The 20656-nt window shown below is 41.6% G+C and overlaps 2 protein-coding genes across 6 annotated transcripts; one reads left to right on the top strand and one right to left on the bottom strand.

The window, feature by feature from the left end:
• Positions 1–26: 26 nt before the first annotated feature.
• arl6ip1 (ARL6 interacting reticulophagy regulator 1) lies at positions 27–6504 on the bottom strand. The gene is made up of 6 exons (XM_076085183.1): positions 6346–6504; positions 5461–5594; positions 4745–4864; positions 2979–3096; positions 2466–2550; positions 27–1025 (listed from the first exon to the last, which is right to left on the bottom strand). The coding sequence occupies exons 1-6, from the start codon at positions 6379–6381 to the stop codon at positions 907–909; spliced, it is 612 nt and encodes a 203-aa protein (XP_075941298.1). The 5' UTR covers positions 6382–6504; the 3' UTR covers positions 27–906.
• A 1795-nt stretch (positions 6505–8299) lies between these two features.
• Positions 8300–18083, top strand: srrm2 (serine/arginine repetitive matrix 2). Of its 5 annotated transcripts, none has more exons than XM_076085174.1 (14): positions 8300–8497; positions 9851–10102; positions 10541–10636; positions 11088–11267; positions 11576–11659; positions 11741–11809; positions 11892–11918; positions 12197–12313; positions 12415–12553; positions 12667–14597; positions 15199–15888; positions 16082–16153; positions 16982–17092; positions 17576–18083. In XM_076085174.1, the coding sequence occupies exons 2-14, from the start codon at positions 9855–9857 to the stop codon at positions 17628–17630; spliced, it is 3819 nt and encodes a 1272-aa protein (XP_075941289.1). In that variant the 5' UTR covers positions 8300–8497; positions 9851–9854; the 3' UTR covers positions 17631–18083. The 5 variants fall into 5 exon arrangements, with proteins under 5 accessions (XP_075941289.1, XP_075941288.1, XP_075941287.1 ...); XM_076085173.1 differs by lacking the exon at positions 8300–8497 and adding an exon at positions 9519–9582 and having other exon boundaries at positions 11744–11809; XM_076085172.1 differs by lacking the exon at positions 8300–8497 and adding an exon at positions 9519–9582.
• The last annotated feature ends 2573 nt before the right edge of the window (positions 18084–20656 follow it).

The following is a 20656-nucleotide window of genomic DNA, read 5'->3' as shown; positions in this document are numbered from 1 at the left end:
ACAAAGAAAAAAAAGGCCAGTGAAAATTAATTTAAATCAAACTTTATTCATTTTCGTAAAGAACTCCAATAAAGAGAAAAAAATTAAATGAGTTGAGACGGTAAACACACCAGAAAGGATGAAGGAACACATAAATAAGAAGAGGACTGACGAGGACAGAGTGAAGGACACATGTGGGTCTATTTACACACCAGTTACTCACGGTGGGGTTTGATAGAAGAGCTAATAGACCAGAGTCCAGCTAGCAGCAGCAGGCTTATATCTAGAAACAGTTCAACTCCTCACAAGCTCAACTTTAAGTCCAGTTTTGTTTCAGCATTATTCATTTTAAATACAACCAAAGCAGAATAAGCAAAAAACTGGAAAAATGTACATGACCTGTCCTAATGTGACAAAAACCGTCCTGAAAAAAGAAAATACTGTGAGGAATCTCTGAGGGTTAAAAGGATGCAGTAATGCTACAACAACTGCTCAGTAGTCACTTTGTCTAAGTAGAGGGAATGGCTTAAAAGCATTACTGACATCTTAAAATGAAGCACACGCTAACCAAGAGACAGAAGGGAGATCTAAACCGTGTGCATGGCGGGGGGGGGGGGGGGGGGGGGGGGGGCTGAACATGTCAGTGCTGTGACAACGTTACGATAATCATGTGGTGGATTCATGCATGGCAGGTCAATTCAAATAAAAGATGAGGTTCCAAATGTGAAAAGGTGGAGAGAGAGAAATAAAACTTATCCAATGTGTGATTAAAATAAAAAATAAGTACGTCTCGCTCTGTGGCAGAGACCCAAGAAGCAGGAGGCTCGTTTTCGTTTGGGCTCCCCCCCCCCCCTCTTTTTTTCAAACAACTTCCTTCCATTTTCTGTCATAGTTGATCTGGTCAGAGACTCGGCTCCACACGTCCGTCTACTCGTTCTTCTTCTCCTTCTGTTTGAGCAGTTTGTTGATCTCCCTCTTGGCCATGGAGGCGTACTTCGTGATGACGCCGTGCTGGTTGAGGCCCGGCAGCAGCAGCAGGAAGCTCACTGCACAAGAAGAAGAAACAAACGTTGGGTTTTTAAACCATGTGGTCCGACCACAAGGCCATTTATTTTAAGGTTCACTCGGTCGGGTACATGTCATGTTATTGTATTGACCGGATTAGATGGCTGGTAAACAAACTCAAACAGTAGATAGTCCCAATAAGAACATTTTAAAGCTGTAATTACAAAAGTATCAATTCAAATAGTAAATTCACTTCTTAAACATTTGATCCCAGAGCAGGTAGCGGTCGGTGACACTGAGATCATAGATTACACAACAGGGGGGCTTTGCAACTTCTGATTGTTAAAAAAGTCAGGACCACCTTCTAAAATAAATGAGACATTACAAAAGAGATAGAAAATAAACTGGGCCAGTCAGCTGCAATGACCAGAATACATATTCTGCTTGCTCTCACCATCACTGCCTGCTGTTATGAATCCATATTTAATGTATTCAGGGTCATGTTTCATAAAACAGTTGTGTGTCACTGCATCTGAGGGAACGTGAGCGAGCAAACAGTGAAAACATGCTCGTCTCTGATGACGTGATATTCAAACGTAACCGGTCACTGAAACTATAGGAATTCATTTAGATATAGAAATAACTAGCTTTGTAAATTACCATTCATTTGTTATTTATGTAATCTAACCACTTGGTACCTCCTTGGCCCAACAGAAGGCCTCAAGAGCAACTTGCTTTGTTGTTTCACAGTTGGATGAATCGTCGACATGTCTCAGCTTATGCAAGTGATGATCGGCTCCTGCAGCCTTACAGAGCTGCTGATCCACCAACTGACATTCACCTGAGGCACCGCTGTGCAGCTGACGGGAGGGCTGGTCCCCAGAGACACTCGTTTCAAGTTTCACTGCACGTTTCCTCCCTTTCTGATCTTAATCTACAGTAAAGACTGACAGGATAAGTGACGGGGGAACAGAGTTACAACATGCATGAGACAACAGCGGCCATTAAAAATCCCTTCACCTGCAGAATGATGACCAGCAGTGTCATTTTGAAACTGCTGCCAAAAACAACGGACTTCCTGTTTTAGGTGTGTAGTGCACTACAGCAGCCACTGAGGGACACGCAGCTGAAGAAGAAGATCAAAACGCAGTTCCTGACTTTGGGTGATCAAAGCTTCCTTTTCCAGATAAGCCTCTCATACCAACGGACTTCGTTTCTCATTCATTACATAATAATCGGAGGACTTCAAATATAAAACCAGTTATTTTTATTTAACCCTTTCCTTCTCAAATGTTCAATAGAGACGATGGAATACATTGTAGTTGAACACTGTTCTAGCTCCTCACCTGTCAAAGACTAACACCTCTGCTTTGACAGAAGCTCTTCGTCATTCCATCATTCACATTCGTAACGACGATCCAGAGAACGCTGACTCAGGAGGACTCGCACAGTACAATTACTGCATGTTGTGGTATACTCACCTATCAGGTAGGTGAGGAACAGGTTGTGCACCTGCTGTCCGATCCAGGCCACCGCCAGCAAGCTGCTGATCACTGAGGCAAAGTACTGTGGAGAGCAGGGAGGTCCGGTTACAAAGAGCAGAACCACTCACATGAGCTGAAACATAACTCGATGTCTTTTTTAAATCAGCAGAACATACGCGGCCATTTTTGACGACGACAACAAAGCGGTTATTGAATGAAAGCAATGTGATTTAACAGTGTGTCTAACGGTGTTAAAGCACGCTGTGGAAAAACCCGGTTATCACAGCCTGTAACCCAGTTTGAGGTCTAAGTGGAGCAGCAAAGCCAAGTCAGCTGAGGATGTTTTATCTGGAGCAGAGAGACATCTCACTGTAACCAACAGACTGAAGGCTCCATTTACTGCAGCATGCAGCTGACGTCTACAGCGTGTTAGAGACAACATTTAGTGACACATTCAGCTTCTGTGTGGCTGAGATAAGCATGTGATTAAACTTGTATTTTGTCATCTACCATTTTGGGCTTCTCCTCCTTGAGGGTGCAGAGACGCTTCCACCAGCCCACGATGCGACGCTGAGTCTTCACCAGGTTACCGCAGATCTCATGGAAGCGCTGCTGCTGCTCGGTGGTCCTGTTCAGGAGGAGAGGTCGTGAACAAAAACACTAAATTGACTGGATCCTGGTGGAGGTTTTGTTCAGTTAAAGTAAACAAAAAGAAACCAACAAGACCTCTTAATCTGATCATCAGGAGGAAGTAGATAAGTTCACTGTGGTTTGTCACATCATGACACCTCGTAGCTCTTTGATAAGCAAGTGTTGCGTTATTCTTGACTGTAGAGCTAGAACCTTTATAACCCGATAAAGAAAAGAACTCCGAGGTTTAATCGACTGCTTACTACGTGTAATCTCCTTTAGAGAACAGAAAATTAAATAACCAACTTCTCTTCAAGCAAAAACAATCACCCTGACTCCTCAAAAGTGAAAGTTATTCTTAGTCTTTTATTATATTAAACTGCTTATTTTGGAGTTCAGGGTTGGAACTTTATGTGCATTTTCCCCCCATTTCACTGGAGATTGAACTACAGCCACAGGAAACATCCTGTGCCTGTTACAGTGATGTGAGACTACAGGGATTCAACACTGAAGGACCCGACTGGAGGACGACGCTAGGAAAAGTGGCCTTTATTTTCCGCTTAGCCATCGTCCCCTATTTCGGTCCTTGTTGTCAGGGAGCCAGACAGACGGTGATAGCCCCGTTAAACCGGCCTCACCGACACACATCTGCTATCTGGCTGACTCTGCTGCAGCTTCAGCAGCAGCCGGAGCGACACGGCATGTTCTCAGAGAATCTGGATCAGATCCACAGATAAATAGCTACTCATTGCTGGCCTACATCTAGAAATATAAAGCTGCCCTTTGAAAACCAGGTGTGCGACTCATTAGTCCTCCATAGATAAGCCACGACAGAAGGCTGGTGCCGTTAACCCCACTTAGAAACCTCTAAATGCAAAGTGACACCATGAGAACCATTTGTCTTTAAAAACACAGTCGGTACTAATCTGACCCAACAGCCTGTGGAATGTCCGGGTCATGGCCTGCTGATGCAGAGTTATATATTGAGACGCTGGACGCGTCCGGTGGAGGACAGACGTCCAACACACTGTGCCAACTGCAGGCCGTCACTCTATCCTGTGCTGGGTGTCACCATCAAACACACACAGCTGAGAGAAGGAGCTGCTCAGTGCTCACTGTGTAATGTCAAAGCTCCATGAAGCAGTTGGACACCGTACAGGGCAGGATTCAGACAACATTCAGACTTATTAGGCAAAAAAGAGAGAACTCCTCTTTCCCCTTAAAAGTCAAGAGGCTCTTCGGTTCAGCACAGCAAGCGAGAAAATCTCCCAACTGCTTTGGTTCCAATGTAATATCACTGTTATTGGTTTAGTCCCTGGCTACCAACAAGAAAGCAAACGTTAGAATGAGTTATTGCGATGCCTATGAACTATTGCACAAGCAACATGTATGGCCCATTTTACTCCTCAGGAGTATTCAGTAGACAGCTGCCAGGATGTTCACAAAGAACAATAACATGCCAGCGAGTGTCACATTTGTCCAATCAGGTGTAGGAAGGGTTCGTGTTGATATTCAGGTGCAATACAAAAAGAAAATCCATAACTAGCACAAAACAGGGAAAATGACCTTGAAAAAATATTTTTAGATTTAGGAAATAAACAATTTTTGGGTCTAATGGAAAACCCATTTAATTTTCATCTTCTCACCACTTATTGGAGCCGAAGACTCTGGGTGCGAGGGTGGGCACCAGGTAGTCTGCTAGGCAGAGCAGCATGACGGCGCAGGACAGCCCAGTCAGCACTGACGGATCCAGGTAGTAAATCAGCCTGGAGGAGGAAGACAGAGCCGTCAGTCGAGGTCGGGAACCCGTCTCATTTAAAATGCAAACTAAGAGCATCTTGCAGAAGTGTGTTGTTCACATTCTCTTCTCCTGTTTCAATGTAGCCGCTTGTTGTGATTAAGAGATTCATGCACACGTGTGCTGGAGCTGCAATATTTTAAATAAAAATCTGCAAAGAAAATGCAATAAATGCATATTAGACTGTGAACCAGAGCTAGAGGAGGGTGGTGCATTCGGGTAACATTAAAGAGGAATGCATTGGGTTAACAAAAAGGCCCCCAGGAACCTAACAGAAAGCAGTGCAGTGTTCTAGTCTGGATTCTACTGCTAGAATAATACTCAAGCGTTACTCTGACAAAAGAATGTTACACATAAGCTCATTGAAATAATTCTCATCTACATGGTTACTTCTTCTGGCTTTGTGTTGTAAATGTGGAAACGCTCACATGACCTTTGAAATGTGTTTTAGGACTCTGAACCAGAGCAGCTCAGTTAATGTAGATACTTCTTGTTACAGATATGTCTCGCTGGGGGGGGGGCAATGACAGCAATGTGTGTAACCCTGTGACGCAGTGGGCTCACATGAAGAGCAGGGTGGTGGCACCAATCAGGGCTCCAGGGAACCAGGGCTTCTCCCAGCGAAGGACGCGATCCCCGGCCAGGATCACCTCACCCCAGCCCTGCAGCTGCTCCTCCAGATGGGCCGTCTCCTGAGCCTGAACACACAAGTATACACGTTACTAAACCAACAACCACACGACTGATGAGTGATAATACAATCTATAATATCAGAGTGAACAGGGAAATATCTAGAGAAGCCAAGGACGGCAGCTTATTTAGAGCAACTTTGAGTCTGGATATGAAATCATTCCTTTGCAATATTAACTCTATTTAACTAATTCACCTTGTAGTCTTTATTAAGAAATGGTAATTTAAGACGAGTTTGCATTGGTGCTAACATTTATAATTCAAAGCATGAGTTCAAGTCTTTTAAATTAATTAAATTCTCACCCTTGACAATAGTTTAATTATGCTGTACTTCGGTCTGTTCTTAGGTTTTAGGTGCTTTGTAACAATGTGTTCTAAATGAAATGAATGTCCCAAGTGGAGGGTGTGGGTGCCTTTGTCGATAAGCAAGGCATTGATAACGGGATTCTACTGATATGACTGTGCAGTCTGTGCCTCCACGACACTAAAAAAGGAAATGGCCAACGACAACCACACGTTTCATCTAACTAGATACGTCAGCACTCGATTTTGAGAGTTTTAAAACCTGCGTTAGCATCTGCTATCGTTAGCAACGGTTACAAAGAGGAACCAATCTTCTGGAGCCAAGTGGCGTATTAAACTAGCTAAGCTAACTGGCTAGCTGATAAAGCTAACCTAGCGTTAGCTGACGTTAGCTAGTCAATGCTAACGTTACTGTTACAAAACACACCCTTAAAAATGCAGTTATTTAATACTCACGAGCATATTCGCGCTTTTGTTGTCGCCTTCAGCCATCGTCTGCGTCGGTTCAGTTTATATCGTGGACTTCGTTGTGTTCTTCACCCGATAAACGGCTCCACAGCACGCCTCCTTTACTGGCTTCAGCGTCACTAACGGTTGTATTATAAGCAGGATGTATTTATGTCCGAATTTGCGTCAAAATCAGCCGCCGGGCATTCTGGGAAATGTAGTTTTGTGTGTGTTCCATTCTCGATGCACCTTATGGATAGCAGGGTTTATTTAGATGTTACATGTTTCTCTACGGCAGTATTAGCTATGGAAGCCCATTTATGCCAGCAAAAAAAAAAAAAAGGTCACAAAAAAAAAAAATCCACCCAAAAAAAAAATAAATGATTATTATTATTTTTTTTTTATGCTGGCGGAAAAAAGTAAAAAAGTTTTTGCTTTTTTTCCACCAGCATACAAAATAAAATAAATAATGCACCAACACTTATGGTGTTTTGGTGCATCCATCTGTAACCATAACACTGACCAGATGCTTCCAGTTGCTATTGAAAGTCTAAATGATGAGTCACAGAAGCAGCTCTTCATAGGTTACCCTACATTTGACATATAAATGGATTGTGAGTACATTGAAGACTTCTTTAAACGTGGCTTTACAACAGATGAAATACTTAAATTGCTTGATGTTTCACATGGATTGTACTGAGCAAACGCACCCTTGAATAGAATTTTAAGCAAGAAGCAGCTCTGGAGTATAAAGAATAAAACCAATATGGCTGAGGTGACGACCTTCAATAAACAGCAACTGGAACTTTTTTTATTTTTTATTTTGCTGCCAGAAAAAAAGTTTAAAAAATAAAATAAATAATCATAATTTTTTTTCTTCTTCTCTTTTTTCCGCCAACAAAAAAAAATGTAAATCTTTTGTTTTTTTCGGGGGGTGGATTTTATTATTTTTTTTGTTACCTTTTTATTTATTTTTTGGCTGGCAGAAATGGGCTTCCATAAATATCCCACCTTTAGACAATAATAATAAAATAATTTTATGGAATACAACACATTCAGCTAAAATAAGGACAACAATGCTGGTAAAGAATAGACAGGACAATTAACCGTATTAAAGCATTCTTAGTCTGCTATTTTAATTGTAATACAATGCAACAAAACAAATGAACTTAAGGGTATTTTGGACTGATTTAGAAAACGTTTTGACTCTTGAACCATGTTTGTAAAAGCATATTATTTGTGTTTCAGTCTTCCTTTATATTTATCAGCAAGAATGAATAGCAGTTCTCTCATTGGCCACAGGGGGTCGTCTTTCTCAACAAGGTGAACCTTCTTAAATTACAGTCTGTGGGAACCTTGAGAACCACTAAAGTCTGTTTCTGTTGGTCCTTAGTTCATATAGGACTCACTTTTTGTTGCACTTAATCATTTTTGTTTGTTGTTAGTTTTTTGTTCAAATACATCACACTCTTCCCGTTTCAACTTTAACCTCCAAAAACTGTAAAATGTCATCAAACACAATTTGTAAATACAATATTTACTCTGAGAACTTAAAATAACTTCTACATTTAAAGATGTCACTCGATTCTTTGTTTTGCAAAGTCCAGCTCCAATAACAAAAACACAACATTCTGTTTTTGTCCTTTTTCCTTCAATAATACATTCTTTAACAACAATGATGATAACATCATTGATGATGACAATCACTATTATCAAAATGTTTATACATAACATGAGAATTAGAATTATCATAATAATAATAATGAGTATTATTATGATAACTATTACAGTGACAAATGTGACAACATTTGCATTAACAATATCCACTACTAAGCAAAAATAATCATTTCTCATTCCAAGTCTTTATTTCCATGTCGCTTCTTTTTTATGTGGTTAAAATGAAAACCCTTTTTTCCCTCCGACACCTGAACGCATCGCAGTTTGAACGTGCGTATGACGTCATCCAGTTTTCATCTCGTTCTCCCTTTAGGTTCCGAGATCAGACCAAGCTAGCTAGTTAGCTGATAGCTAACTAACGTTTAGCCGTATTTCTTTTACTTTTCCACGGTTATTACACGGTCTGTTTAAACGGGATATTATTTATCGACGATTATCCTTCCGACACCGTTTTCTTTCTCTCCGCTCCCGGAGAAAACAGCTGGTACGTAACAAATACGTTAGCTTGTGTTAGCTTGCTAGCTTAAGATGGGAATTGTTCGCTGCGCATAAGTGTGGTTTTGGGCCTTTTTTTTAATTAAACGTGTAGCATTACAATTCACCGTGTAGCTTATCAAACTTAAATGAGAACAGTGAGTTTCAGCCACGTTCTCCTCATCCAGTGAGTCTTAATGTTTTATTGATAAGTTTAGTCTCAGCCTTAGTCATCATAAATCTACAGGCCTATTCTGACGCACGTGTTATTGCGCCACAAAATCTATTTTATTTTGAACAAAAGGTATGATGATGGATGTAAATTTAGAGTTGACAAGATACAAACAAACTCACCCAAATGTTTCATATGTTCCACAGTGTTTTTTAGTAACTACGATACGTTGCGAGAAACCTGACACACATTGTACATTTGAAGGATTTGTATTTGTTTTGTGTTTCAGTCATTTCTGTTGTACTGTCTTAACGTTACTGTTGATGATGATTTTGTGAGCTACCTTCATACAGTGAGGGACTTAAAATGCATCCATGTCAATGATGTGGAATCACTGCTGGTTAGTTTGTCAGCCATCTTAGAATACAAAGTCCCTCAGTATAATAAAATGCTTAAAATGGCAAAACTGCGGAGGCTCGTGCTGCTAACTGCATAAATAATAAGTTCAAATACGTAATTTAGCTTTATGGCAAGGATACTGGTTCTTAGTTTATGTACCTTGTATTCTGGAGACGTGTCCACGTAAAGACGTGTGTTAGAATAAGAGCTTGGATATCGTTGTGGCTGTAAGGAAGACAAATGCAGGCCTCAGAAACCCTCCGTGTTATGAACCGTTTTCTCGATGCTCAGAACCATCATCATCAGAGATCACTTCCACCCTAAACACGGGATACAATGGGATTGTTACTGAATAACGCTGATTCAACAATATTTAAATCCCTTTTGTTTTCAGTACGAAGGAATGATTGAGCCTTTGTTGCATGATGCAAAATCTAAATTGGACAATCAGTCTTCTCTGTTGTAGGAGCCGAACTATGGAACTGTCTACAAAATGTACCCCAACGTTACTGTTTTTAAATGAGGTATTACATCATTGCTATAAGAGAAACACTGTAGTCACGCCTGTATTTTGTGTATGTATCTTTATGAATGTGTTTCTTCTTTCTTATTCACTATTTAACTGTGTTAGAATAGCCTGCTGTGGACATGTGTTGTAAATTAGTGTTTCGCAACTAATACTGAACACAGTGCATCTGGTCCTTGTGCATAAATGTATGTTACAAGTCTAGTGCTACTGTGATGTCCATATCAAGTAAACTAAATACTATTACCCATCTTTATGTTCTGCAGAGCCATGTACAATGGGATTGGCCTGACGACTCCGCGGGGCAGCGGCACGAATGGCTATGTGCAGCGCAACCTGTCCAGCCTGCGAGTCAAGCGGCCGCGGGACGAGCGCGGCGGCGAGCGGGACGAGAAGGACCGGGAGAGGCTGGAGAGCCAGCTCAACAGACAGCCCAACGCCGACATCCTGGAGCACCAACGCAAGAGGCAGCTGGAGGTCAAGTGTGCCGAGCTGCAGGACATGATGGAGGAGCAGGGGTAAGACGGATGCTGTGTTGCATCAGGTCTCTGGACTACTGACATGAGTGGAGTTCTAATCACACGTGAAATAAATGAAGCCCTGCTGCTTGCCATGATCTGTGTAGGTTCTTCTAAATGATATATCCAGACTGCATAGTTTTATAATGTTTCAACCCAGGTCCACTGTAAGCTGTTTTCATTACTGATTAATGAAACTGATTTTCCATAAGTATTGTACACCTGTGTGACTGGTTTATTTCGATGTAGATAGATTTATTAATCCATATCGTACTGATCGTACAGAAGTGTTGTAGTCTACTGTAGAACAAGAACCTCCAGTAGACAGTAACTCGCTACAGTGGCAGAGAAATAAGAATAAGTGAAAGGTTGTTGCTTTTTATTTGTGTTAAGTAATATCGTACATAATGTAATGCTGCTCTCTGTTGGGGTGGTCAGGTATTCAGCTGAGGAAATCGAGGAGAAGGTGAACACTTTCCGTATGATGCTCCAGGAGAAGGAGGAGCCGGCTCCCGTCACCGCTGACAGACCAACGTACGTAAAAGAAAAACAGATTTCATGGGTCTCTAATTATAAAGAAAAGAAAAGACACGGCAGTGATTTAGATTGAATCAAAGCTCTTGTGACTAGTGAGAGATCACTGGCTGCACTGTGATGCTTTGTTAGCTGTCTTTAGTGGAAACAAATACTACAGGATGTAAATATTGAGACATTTTAATGTTAAAATTTTGAACCCATCTATTGTTAAAAATGATCAAATATCACTATTTCAGTATGTATTGGTTCCTCACAGTATACTGTTACAGCCTGTTTAAATATGACATTTCAGGGAACAATAAATATAGGAAACATAAAATGTCATTATTAAACCCTGCAGGCTGACACAGCAACACCAATGTTTTGCTGTACCACATTAAGTAGCGACAGCATCGTTCATACTGCACAGTGTCAGTGATGCAAAGCCGTGTGCTTCGTTTTCTCTCAGGGCCACAGAGACTCATGCTCTGGCTGCAGCCAACCAGCAGAAGAACGACCGTCTTCGTGCTGCGTTCGGCATCTCCAGCGACTATGTGGACGGGTCGTCCTTCCACGCCGACCGCAAGGAGAGAGAGAAGGAGAAGAAAGAGCAGGAGCGCCTGGAGAGGGAGAGGCAGCAGAAATATACGTAAGCAGGACCAAACACACACACCCACAGCTTTTCATTTCCACCTGGCAAAGGAGCCGAGCTGGACTACATGGCGCAATAGAATGTAAATATCTTCCAGCATTTGTGGAAAAAAGTAAAAAGAAGCAAACATTCAATATACAGTGAAAAAGAGCTTTATGCCTGGCCTGTACCAAAAATCATATCTGAATGGCAAATATAAAAAATATATTCTTAAAGTAATGTTGTGCGGCGAGTGTGATGTGTTCACTCATCACTCGGCCTAATTTCAGCCGCTGACTCGACGTCTGCTGCCTTTGCTCTCTCAGGTTGGTGGAAGATTCAGATCATTCCGATTCTCCTCCCAAGAAGCGCAGTCGGAAGAAGAAAAAGAAAAACAAGAGCAGAGACAGGTGAGAGAATGAAGGTGATGAGAGCAGAAACCGTCCCGACAATGAAGAGAAGGTCTTGACAGATGATTTTTTTTTTGTCAGCAGCTCAGAGAGTCAGTCCCCGTCTCCTCGACGAGAGAAGAAGAAATCCAAAAAGAAGAAAAAGAAACGGTATTCCGTCACTCTATCCTGAGCATATATTTGATTATTTCACGTGTGACTGTGATTGTTGACTGGAAACCTTGTGTTTCAGTGAGATGTCAGAAGAAGAAGAAGACAGGTAGGTGTTTTTAAATCATATCTGTCTTTCCTCATAAGCAACCAGCAGAGCATTGCTGCTTTGTTCTCGTTCTGGCACAGTTCATACTGTGAATACATTTTACTGGAAAGAGACTTCAAGCTGTAGCTCCAAAACTGCTGTTATAAATGCTAAATGTTTCCTGAATATTGTATTTATTGGAGAATCACCAAACCTGCTTCTGTTATACATTTAGAACAAACATACTGAATATAAACGGGATTATGTGTGACGTTCTGTCTCCTCTGATCCTCTTGAAGTTCTTCAGATGAGAAGCAGCAGGAGTCAAAGAAGAAAACGAAGAAGAATCAAAGTCCAAGTCCTCCGAAAGCAAAGGTAGCGCGACACAGAAGCGCCTCCTCCAGCTCAGCTCACAGGTATGAGGAGAGGATGAGGAGCTATAAACACTGTTGCCTTCAGACATTTTTGGACTAGTTTGTTTGAACGTACTGAACTTTGTTGTCGCTGGTATCAACAGCCAGTCTCCAGCTCCACTGAGATCACGTCAACAGGACCAAACTGCAAGAAACGCTGATGAAGTAAGACAGGGGAGATCACCAGAAAGAAGGAGACGAGGATACGAGGAGAGCAAACCACCTCATCAGGGAGGAGACGGGGTAAGAATGAAGACTTAAAAACCTTCTGTTGCTCATCGTATCCCAAACTAGATTGAACCTGATTCATTCTGTCGTGAACATAAAATGACACCAACAAATCTCCCCTCATCTAGAAGAGGCCCAATCTTGAGAGAGAAAAGGAGCGGCCGAGTGACATGGAGAAGACCTCCAAGAGGAGACATGACTCTTCATCCCCTTCTCCTCCACCACCTCCACCGTCAGAACAAAGCAGGGAGAGGAAGAAAGGGAGGCGCTCCAGAAGCAGAGAGGTGGAGAAAAGGAGGCGTTCGAGGAGCATGGAAAAGGAGAAGGAGAGAGGAAGGAGCCCCCGAAGCAGAGAGATGGAGAAAGGAAGGCGATCGAGGAGCAGAGACAACGAGAGGGAGAGAGGGAGGCGTTCAAGGAGCAGAGAAAATCAGAGAGGGAGGCGTTCAAGGAGCAGAGAAAGGAGGGACAAAGGAAAGGAGAGTGTTCCTCAGAGGACCAGGCATGACTCTTCTTCATCCCGTTCTCCTTCTCCTCCCAAACAGGAGACTAGGAGGGAAAGGAGCAGAGACACTGAGCGGGAAAAAGACAGGAATAAACCGGGCAAACAGACGATACATGACTCCTCATCCCCCTCGCCTCCCCCTGTGAAGGAGAGAGCTAGGAGAGAGAGGAGTGGAGAGAGGGAGCGCCGGACTGAGAGAGGTCCAGACTCCAGGGCGACGAATGAAATGGACACCAGGAGAGACGTCGGTAAGAGACAGGAGAAAGAGGCGTCTCCTCTTCAACAGAAACACGACAGGAGGAGGGATGGAGGACAGACCTCACCCGCCTCCCGCTCACCTGTCACCAACGGACGTCAGAGAGGGAGGGAGGACGAGAGAAGGAGAGGAAAAGAGAGCGAGAGCATCAAGGAGAAGGACCGGCATCCGACCAAGCAGAGGGAACAAGACAGAGAGCGAGCTCAAGAAGGCAGCCGGAAGAGAGACGAGGATGTCCGGTCCACTGCAGAAAGTAGGCGGGACGGATCGAGACCCGCAGAGAAAGGAGGGAGCGTCAGACCAGAAACGAAGGAGAGGCCGGAGAAGACGAAGAGCCCTCTGAGGAAGGAGAAACGTGAGGACAAGGACAAGCAGGCTGAGAAGAAACGAGAGAGCAGCAGCAGCAGTGGTAGTAGTAGTAGTGGTAGTAGCAGCAGTGGCAGCAGCAGCAGCAGCGATAGTGACAGTGATAGCTCCTCCTCCTCATCTTCCTCTTCATCCACGTCCTCTGAAGATGAGGGCAAGAACAAGAAGGATGGGTCAGAAGGAGTGGAAAAAAGTAGCCCCTTGAAAAGTGCACCGTCCGCCATTGGAGCTGCAGTTGAAAGGTATTTAGCCAACGGCAGAAAAGAAAGCCCCGTCTCTGCTTCTGAGGGCGACGGGCCTCGACGAGCTCAGAGAGAGAGAGACGGGGGAGGGGGGGGAGACAAAAGGGAGAAGGAAAGAGCTCCTGCAGAGAGCATAAAGGGTCAGGAGCGTTATAGCCCCACACAGATGGACAGCCCCAGTCCTCCTCCATCCCCACCCAACAGAGCAGACGTCTGCAGAGGCGGCAACAGGTCCTCCACCTCTGAGGCCGAGGCGGAGAAGACCAGGGTGGAGGCCAAAGCCAGGAGGCCTGCAAGGTCCAGCTCCTCGTCCAGGAGGCCTGCAAGGTCCAGCTCCTCGTCCAGGAGGCCTGCAAGGTCCAGCTCCTCAGCCAGGAGGTCACACTCTCCGCCCAAAAAACCCGCCTCCCCAGCACGTCGCACTCCACCGAGGCAGTATCAGGAACCACCGCCCAGATCCAGGAGACCTTCTCCTCCTCTGGCCTGGTCAGACCGGGACAGGGAGAGGCAGAGAGACAGAGAGAGGGACAGAGAGAGGGACAGAGAGAGAGACAGAGAGAGAGAGAGGGACAGAGACAGGGAGAGAGCCAGAGGACGTGAGCGGGTTGCCGGTAGGGCCAGGTCCAGAAGCCCAAGAAGACGCAACAGGTCCAGGTCTAGAAGTCCGAGGAGGCAAAGCCCCCCCAACAGGTAAGATTTTATGATTTTATGTTCTCTGTAATATTGTAAATTGTTTAATAATATATCGGTCGAGGCTTCAGATAAGCCCAGTTTGCAGTTTGCCTCTTCCTGCACTGTGATATTATTTATCTTGTTTATTTTTATTTTATTGTTTAAATTGTGTCAAAATTGTGTCTGACCTTACCAGTTAGCTAACGTTACTGTTTGATGGGAACGGAGCGCTAACACGAGCTAACCAGTCAGCTGGCGATGAAATCATGTTTCTGTTCACCAGTTATCCTTCACACTAAAATATCCTCTAATCTAACTTAGCTGCTTTGAGAACGTCAAAAAGAAATCAAACACGATAAATAGATAAATGTGTTTAACATAAAAATGATTTGAATAAATATACATTTATGAACAAAAACCATGTTTATGTTATAGTTCACCTCAAATGATTCTAATGATGACGTTGAAGAAAGATTTTGAGTTGGGGGCGGTCCACATTCAGCTTCAGCTTTTTGGTATTTTGGACGGTGAGAAAAGTGCGTTGTGAGCCGTGGAAGAGGCACCCAGGAGATCAGAGACATCTAAACCAACTGTCTTCAATGTTTTTCTCCTCCTCCAGGTCTCGGCGCTCTCCCTCTCCTCAGAGACGAAGGAGGAGCAGCCGCTCCCTCTCCAGAGAGAGAGCCAGAGAAAGGGACCACGAGAGGACCAGGCAGAGGGAGGTGGAACAAGAGAGAGAGAGGGTAAAGGAGCCTCTCCTCCCAAAAGATGCCCCCCCCCCACCACCACACAGGTCCTCCTCTTCCTCTTCCTCCTCCAGCTCCTCCTCTTCCTCTTCCTCCTCTCCTTCGCCACAGCGAGAGAGGAAAGACACAAAAGCACCACTGGAGAGAGAGGAGGAGGAGAAGAGAGAGGAGCGAGAGCAGAAAGGTCCTTCCTCCTCCTCACGAGGTCCTTCCAGAGACTCCTCCCATGCCCCCCCCTCAGGTAGGAGGGGCTCCCAGTCCGACTCCAGGCGCCCAGATGTTCCCTCCAGAAGGTCTCCTCCGGCCGCCGGCCCGCAAGAAACCAAACCTTCGTCTTCATCACGAGGTCCGAGCAGGAAGCGGTCGCCGGTGACGACTCCTCAACCTCCAGAACAACCGGTCAGAAGTGAGAGCGCCGTGAACGGGAAGGAGGCGAGCGCCAACAAGAAGGCCACCAGGAGCAGCAGCTCCAGCTCTTCTTCTTCCTCCTCATCCTCTTCTTCATCCTCCTCTTCATCCTCCTCGTCAGACAGCTCAGACTCCGAGGTGGAGCAAGGAAAAGGGTAAGCAGGAGACGGGGGAAGGTGTGAAATACACAAACATTGGATAAAGAAACTTATTTTAATATCAAATAATAATAAATAAAAGCATCTTTGTCACCTTTTCCAGCCCTGATGAGTTTGCACCGCTGTGATTAATCATAAATGACTTGCTAGTTATTAATATTTACCCTGTTACTGTGCATTTTCTTAACAGGAAGACAGTCAAAGCTCAAAGCTCTCCTTCATCCTCCTCATCGGAGAATGAAAAGGAAAGTAAGAAGAAGAGGTAAGAGCTTTGTTTCTGTTCAATGAGACCTGCTGCACATGGAAATACGTCTTTCTGCTCCATGAATCCAATCGGAGTAACGTCCATGTGGCCAGATGCACAAAGAGTTCTGCAAAGTGTAAACGTTTGTATGAAATAAGTCTGGTAATATTAGCTCGTCAGTGAAATAACAAAGATATGTTTGAGGTCCTTTAGAAACCCTGTCTTCGTTTTGTAGTGTTGTAGTATTTTTTTCATATCACAATATATATTGTGTCAATAAATAAACTACAAAATGACCGGATGGAAGCATAGTTTTAATAAGCACGAGGAATGGTTATGGCTCTAGCGTCCTGACTTACGTCTACATATATTTGTAGAGAGTTTCTTCAGGTGTGGCTCAAACGTCCGCTTGGGTTCAGAGATGACTCGTTAGCGTTTAATGGTCAAACATCACCGTGACCTCACAAAACACACTTTTTTGTCCAAAACTCAAGAACTGATTTGCTTTTTATGACAATTTCAGACGAATGTCTAGTCGGATAAAATGATGACGTGTAGACGTTTTGGACAGACGTGGATGTGAACTGCATCTTGACCGATTGGTGGAGGCATACAAGGTGGTAATTGTAGCTACGCTTTGAATCGGAGTCCTCATGGTGTGTGTAACTGTGCCATCGTTGGCCTTATTGATCGGCCATGAGTCAGCAGCTTTTACCTTCTCGTGCTGCGTCTCCAGGATCCCTCCATGACGGGGTGGAAGTACTGCTGGTTCACAAGTGAAAAGCAGTCCTCTTTTATCTGATTGTGTATTACATGATGAACTGTACCGCTGTGTTTTCCTCACAGCCCCGCCGCCGTTCCTCAGAGGGTTCCCGCTGACTCGCTGAGAGATTCCCGCTCGCTCAGCTATTCTCCCCCAAAGTACATGAGGGCAGCGCCGCTGTCGCCGAGCCGCAGGTCTGTAGCCTCATCGGGGAATCTAAGCGTACGGTAGCTGAGCTAATGTAAAGGGTTGTTGGGGCTAATCCTCTTAATATACACATATAAAAGTATATAAAACTTAAATCAGACTTGGTTCTAGTTCGGTATTCAGAGTATGGAAGCTCCTGAGGGTCAAACATCCACAGTCACAACTCTTGTCATATGTTTGGTAAAAAGCATGACTTCATTAAATTGCTCTCTTGTCCTTATTTCTAGTTAAACAGTTAAATGTAAATGTACAGACTCTTCATGAATGTTACACATGAAGAACAAATTGAATATGCAAAACTGTAGTGTTTTTTAATATGTTGGCGTTTGTTTCCATTCATTGCATATAAACTGTGCTGCTTGTTGAAATGTGCTATTAAAATAAAGTGTATTTATCAGCACATCTTTTCCAGCAGTACCATAACTCTTTATGATAATGATATGATTTATTTCCTCTCTCCTTGCTGGTAGGACTGACAGCAGGCCGTCACCGAGCCGCTGGTCAGACAGCAGAAAGAGGAAATGAAGCCTCAGCCTGAGCTGCTGCTCTCCTGTGTGCTTTCTCTGGTTTGAACGTCTCAGCCAGCGTAAAGATGAACCTCTGTGTGGGGCTCACAACCGAAACCAGACCCCCGACACTCAGCTATCAACTTGTTTGCTTTTTAAACAGCGGTGACCCGAGGCTGGCGTGTACATCTTTTTTATGAGCTGAATATAGAAAAGTACTCTCTCTCACACACACACACACACACACACACACACACACACACACGCGCAGACGCAGTAAAGTAAAATGTAACTTCAACAATGTTCCTCCGTACTTGTACTGTTTTGTTGCGTTCTACCTGTAGATATGAGCGGTCTGTATTTTGATTATTATCGTGTAACAGATTCAACTTTCCATTTAATGTGAGCAGAAACTGAAACGTGGTTAATTTCTTTGTTGAAAATGGTTAATAAACGACAATTGTACATTTTATTTGTGGGATTTTTTTCCATGTGGTTGTTGTGGGACATCAAACTTAAAGAATAAGTTTAGATATTTTCTTTCTAATAAACAGTAACTGTATCCACTAACATTTATTGTGTATCACAGCCTGATCTCTGTTGTTCCTCTGAGCCATCAGAGGAACATTAAAGCATCAGTTAACCTCACTGTTCTTCCTTCATCACCATGAACACGTACAAATACTCTCAAGCACCAGATGTGGATTCATCCACCGCGGAAAATAGTCCCCAACAACAATTCCCTCCTAAAAACTACAGTGACCAGCTGTTTCAGGACATTCCTGATCCTTGAAGCTACATTCGTGTTTTTAAAGCTTTCCGTCTCCTGTCGGTTGAGAGACGGACATCTTCAACCTTTTAAAAGTAGTGTGAACCACTTCAGTTTAAACCCAAGAACTTGATTTTAAATTCAAAATGTAAGTGGAATATTGTCATATATTTTTTTTTTATTTAAAGTAAAAAAAAAAAAAATAGGTGTTCATTTTTGTGTAAACAATATACAGCGATTTAAATATTTGGGATTTTTTTCTCATTTTCGAGCAACTAAAAGACGAGACTTAAGGTGAAATCATGTTTAAAAGAGTCTGCTGCTCCAAATGAGCTGTTTATAATTTAATACATGAGGCACATTGTATTATGTATTGTGCTGCTTAAAATCCTCTACAAACCGGAGTGTATATTACTATAGTGCTATTTGAGATGTATTCTAATACAGCAGTTGACTCACTTTAGTTTGATATATTCATTAGTTTCTGGCTCTTGGTTAAACATTACTCCATGATGACTGGCTGGACGCTGGTTCCGGCTGCTGTTGCGATGTTGAAACTGAGATTGCGACATCAGTGTTGAGGCGTGTTTTTAATGCCAGTTTCATTTCACACAAATCTTACACAATAGCAACAGAACTATATTTGAGTGCAAACTGAAGAAGTGTTGTGAAAGTTTTACTCTGGTGGAAATAACCTAAAGACTTAATTAGAGAGTAGTTTGGATCTTTAGTTGATTATTGAACTGTCTGTGTTTAACATGGGATAGATAGATACTTTATTAATAGATGGATAGATACTTTATTAATAGATGGATAGATACTTTATTAATAGATAGATGGATAGATACTTTATTAATAGATGGATAGATACTTTATTAATAGATAGATAGATACTTTATTAATAGATGGATAGATACTTTATTAATAGATAGATGGATAGATACTTTATTAATAGATGGATAGATACTTTATTAATAGATAGATAGATACTTTATTAATAGATGGATAGATACTTTATTTAGATAGATGGATAGATACTTTATTAATAGATAGATAGATACTTTATTAATAGATAGATACTTTATTAATAGATAGATAGATACTTTATTTAGATAGATGGATAGATACTTTATTAATAGATAGATAGATACTTTATTAATAGATAGATAGATACTTTATTAATAGATAGATAGATACTTTATTTAGATAGATAGATACTTTATTAGTAGATAGATAGATACTTTATTAACAGATAGATAGATACTTTATTAATAGATGGATAGATACTTTATTAATAGATAGATAGATAGATACTTTATTTAGATAGATAGATAGATACTTTATTAATAGATAGATAGATACTTTATTAATAGATAGATAGATACTTTATTTAGATAGATAGATAGATACTTTATTAATAGATAGATAGATACTTTATTAATAGATGGATAGATACTTTATTAATAGATAGATAGATACTTTATTAATAGATAGATAGATACTTTATTAATAGATGGATAGATACTTTATTAATAGATAGATAGATACTTTATTTAGATAGATGGATAGATACTTTATTAATAGATGGATAGATACTTTATTAATAGATGGATAGATACTTTATTAATAGATGGATAGATACTTTATTAATAGATAGATAGATACTTTATTAATAGATAGATAGATACTTTATTTTGATAGATGGATAGATACTTTATTAATAGATAGATAGATAGATACTTTATTTATAGATAGATAGATACTTTATTAAAAATGATAGATACTTTATTAATAGATGGATAGATACTTTATTAATAGATAGATAGATACTTTAACAGATAGATAGATACTTTATTTAGATAGATAGATACTTTATTTATAGATAGATAGATACTTTATTAATAGATGGATAGATACTTTATTAATAGATAGATAGATACTTTATTTAGATAGATGGATAGATACTTTATTAATAGATGGATAGATACTTTATTAATAGATAGATAGATACTTTATTAATAGATGGATAGATACTTTATTAATAGATAGATAGATACTTTATTTAGATAGATGGATAGATACTTTATTTAGATAGATGGATAGATACTTTATTAATAGATGGATAGATACTTTATTAATAGATGGATAGATACTTTATTAATAGATAGATAGATACTTTATTTAGATAGATGGATAGATACTTTATTTAGATAGATGGATAGATACTTTATTAATAGATGGATAGATACTTTATTAATAGATGGATAGATACTTTA

This window comes from Anarhichas minor, unplaced genomic scaffold (genome assembly GCF_050575085.1).
Source record: "Anarhichas minor isolate MPS153535 unplaced genomic scaffold, ASM5057508v1 ptg000140l, whole genome shotgun sequence".
Taxonomy (NCBI): domain Eukaryota; kingdom Metazoa; phylum Chordata; class Actinopteri; order Perciformes; family Anarhichadidae; genus Anarhichas; species Anarhichas minor.
The sequence above is the reverse complement of the archived record's forward strand: the minus strand, read 5'-3'. Positions and strand labels throughout refer to the sequence as shown.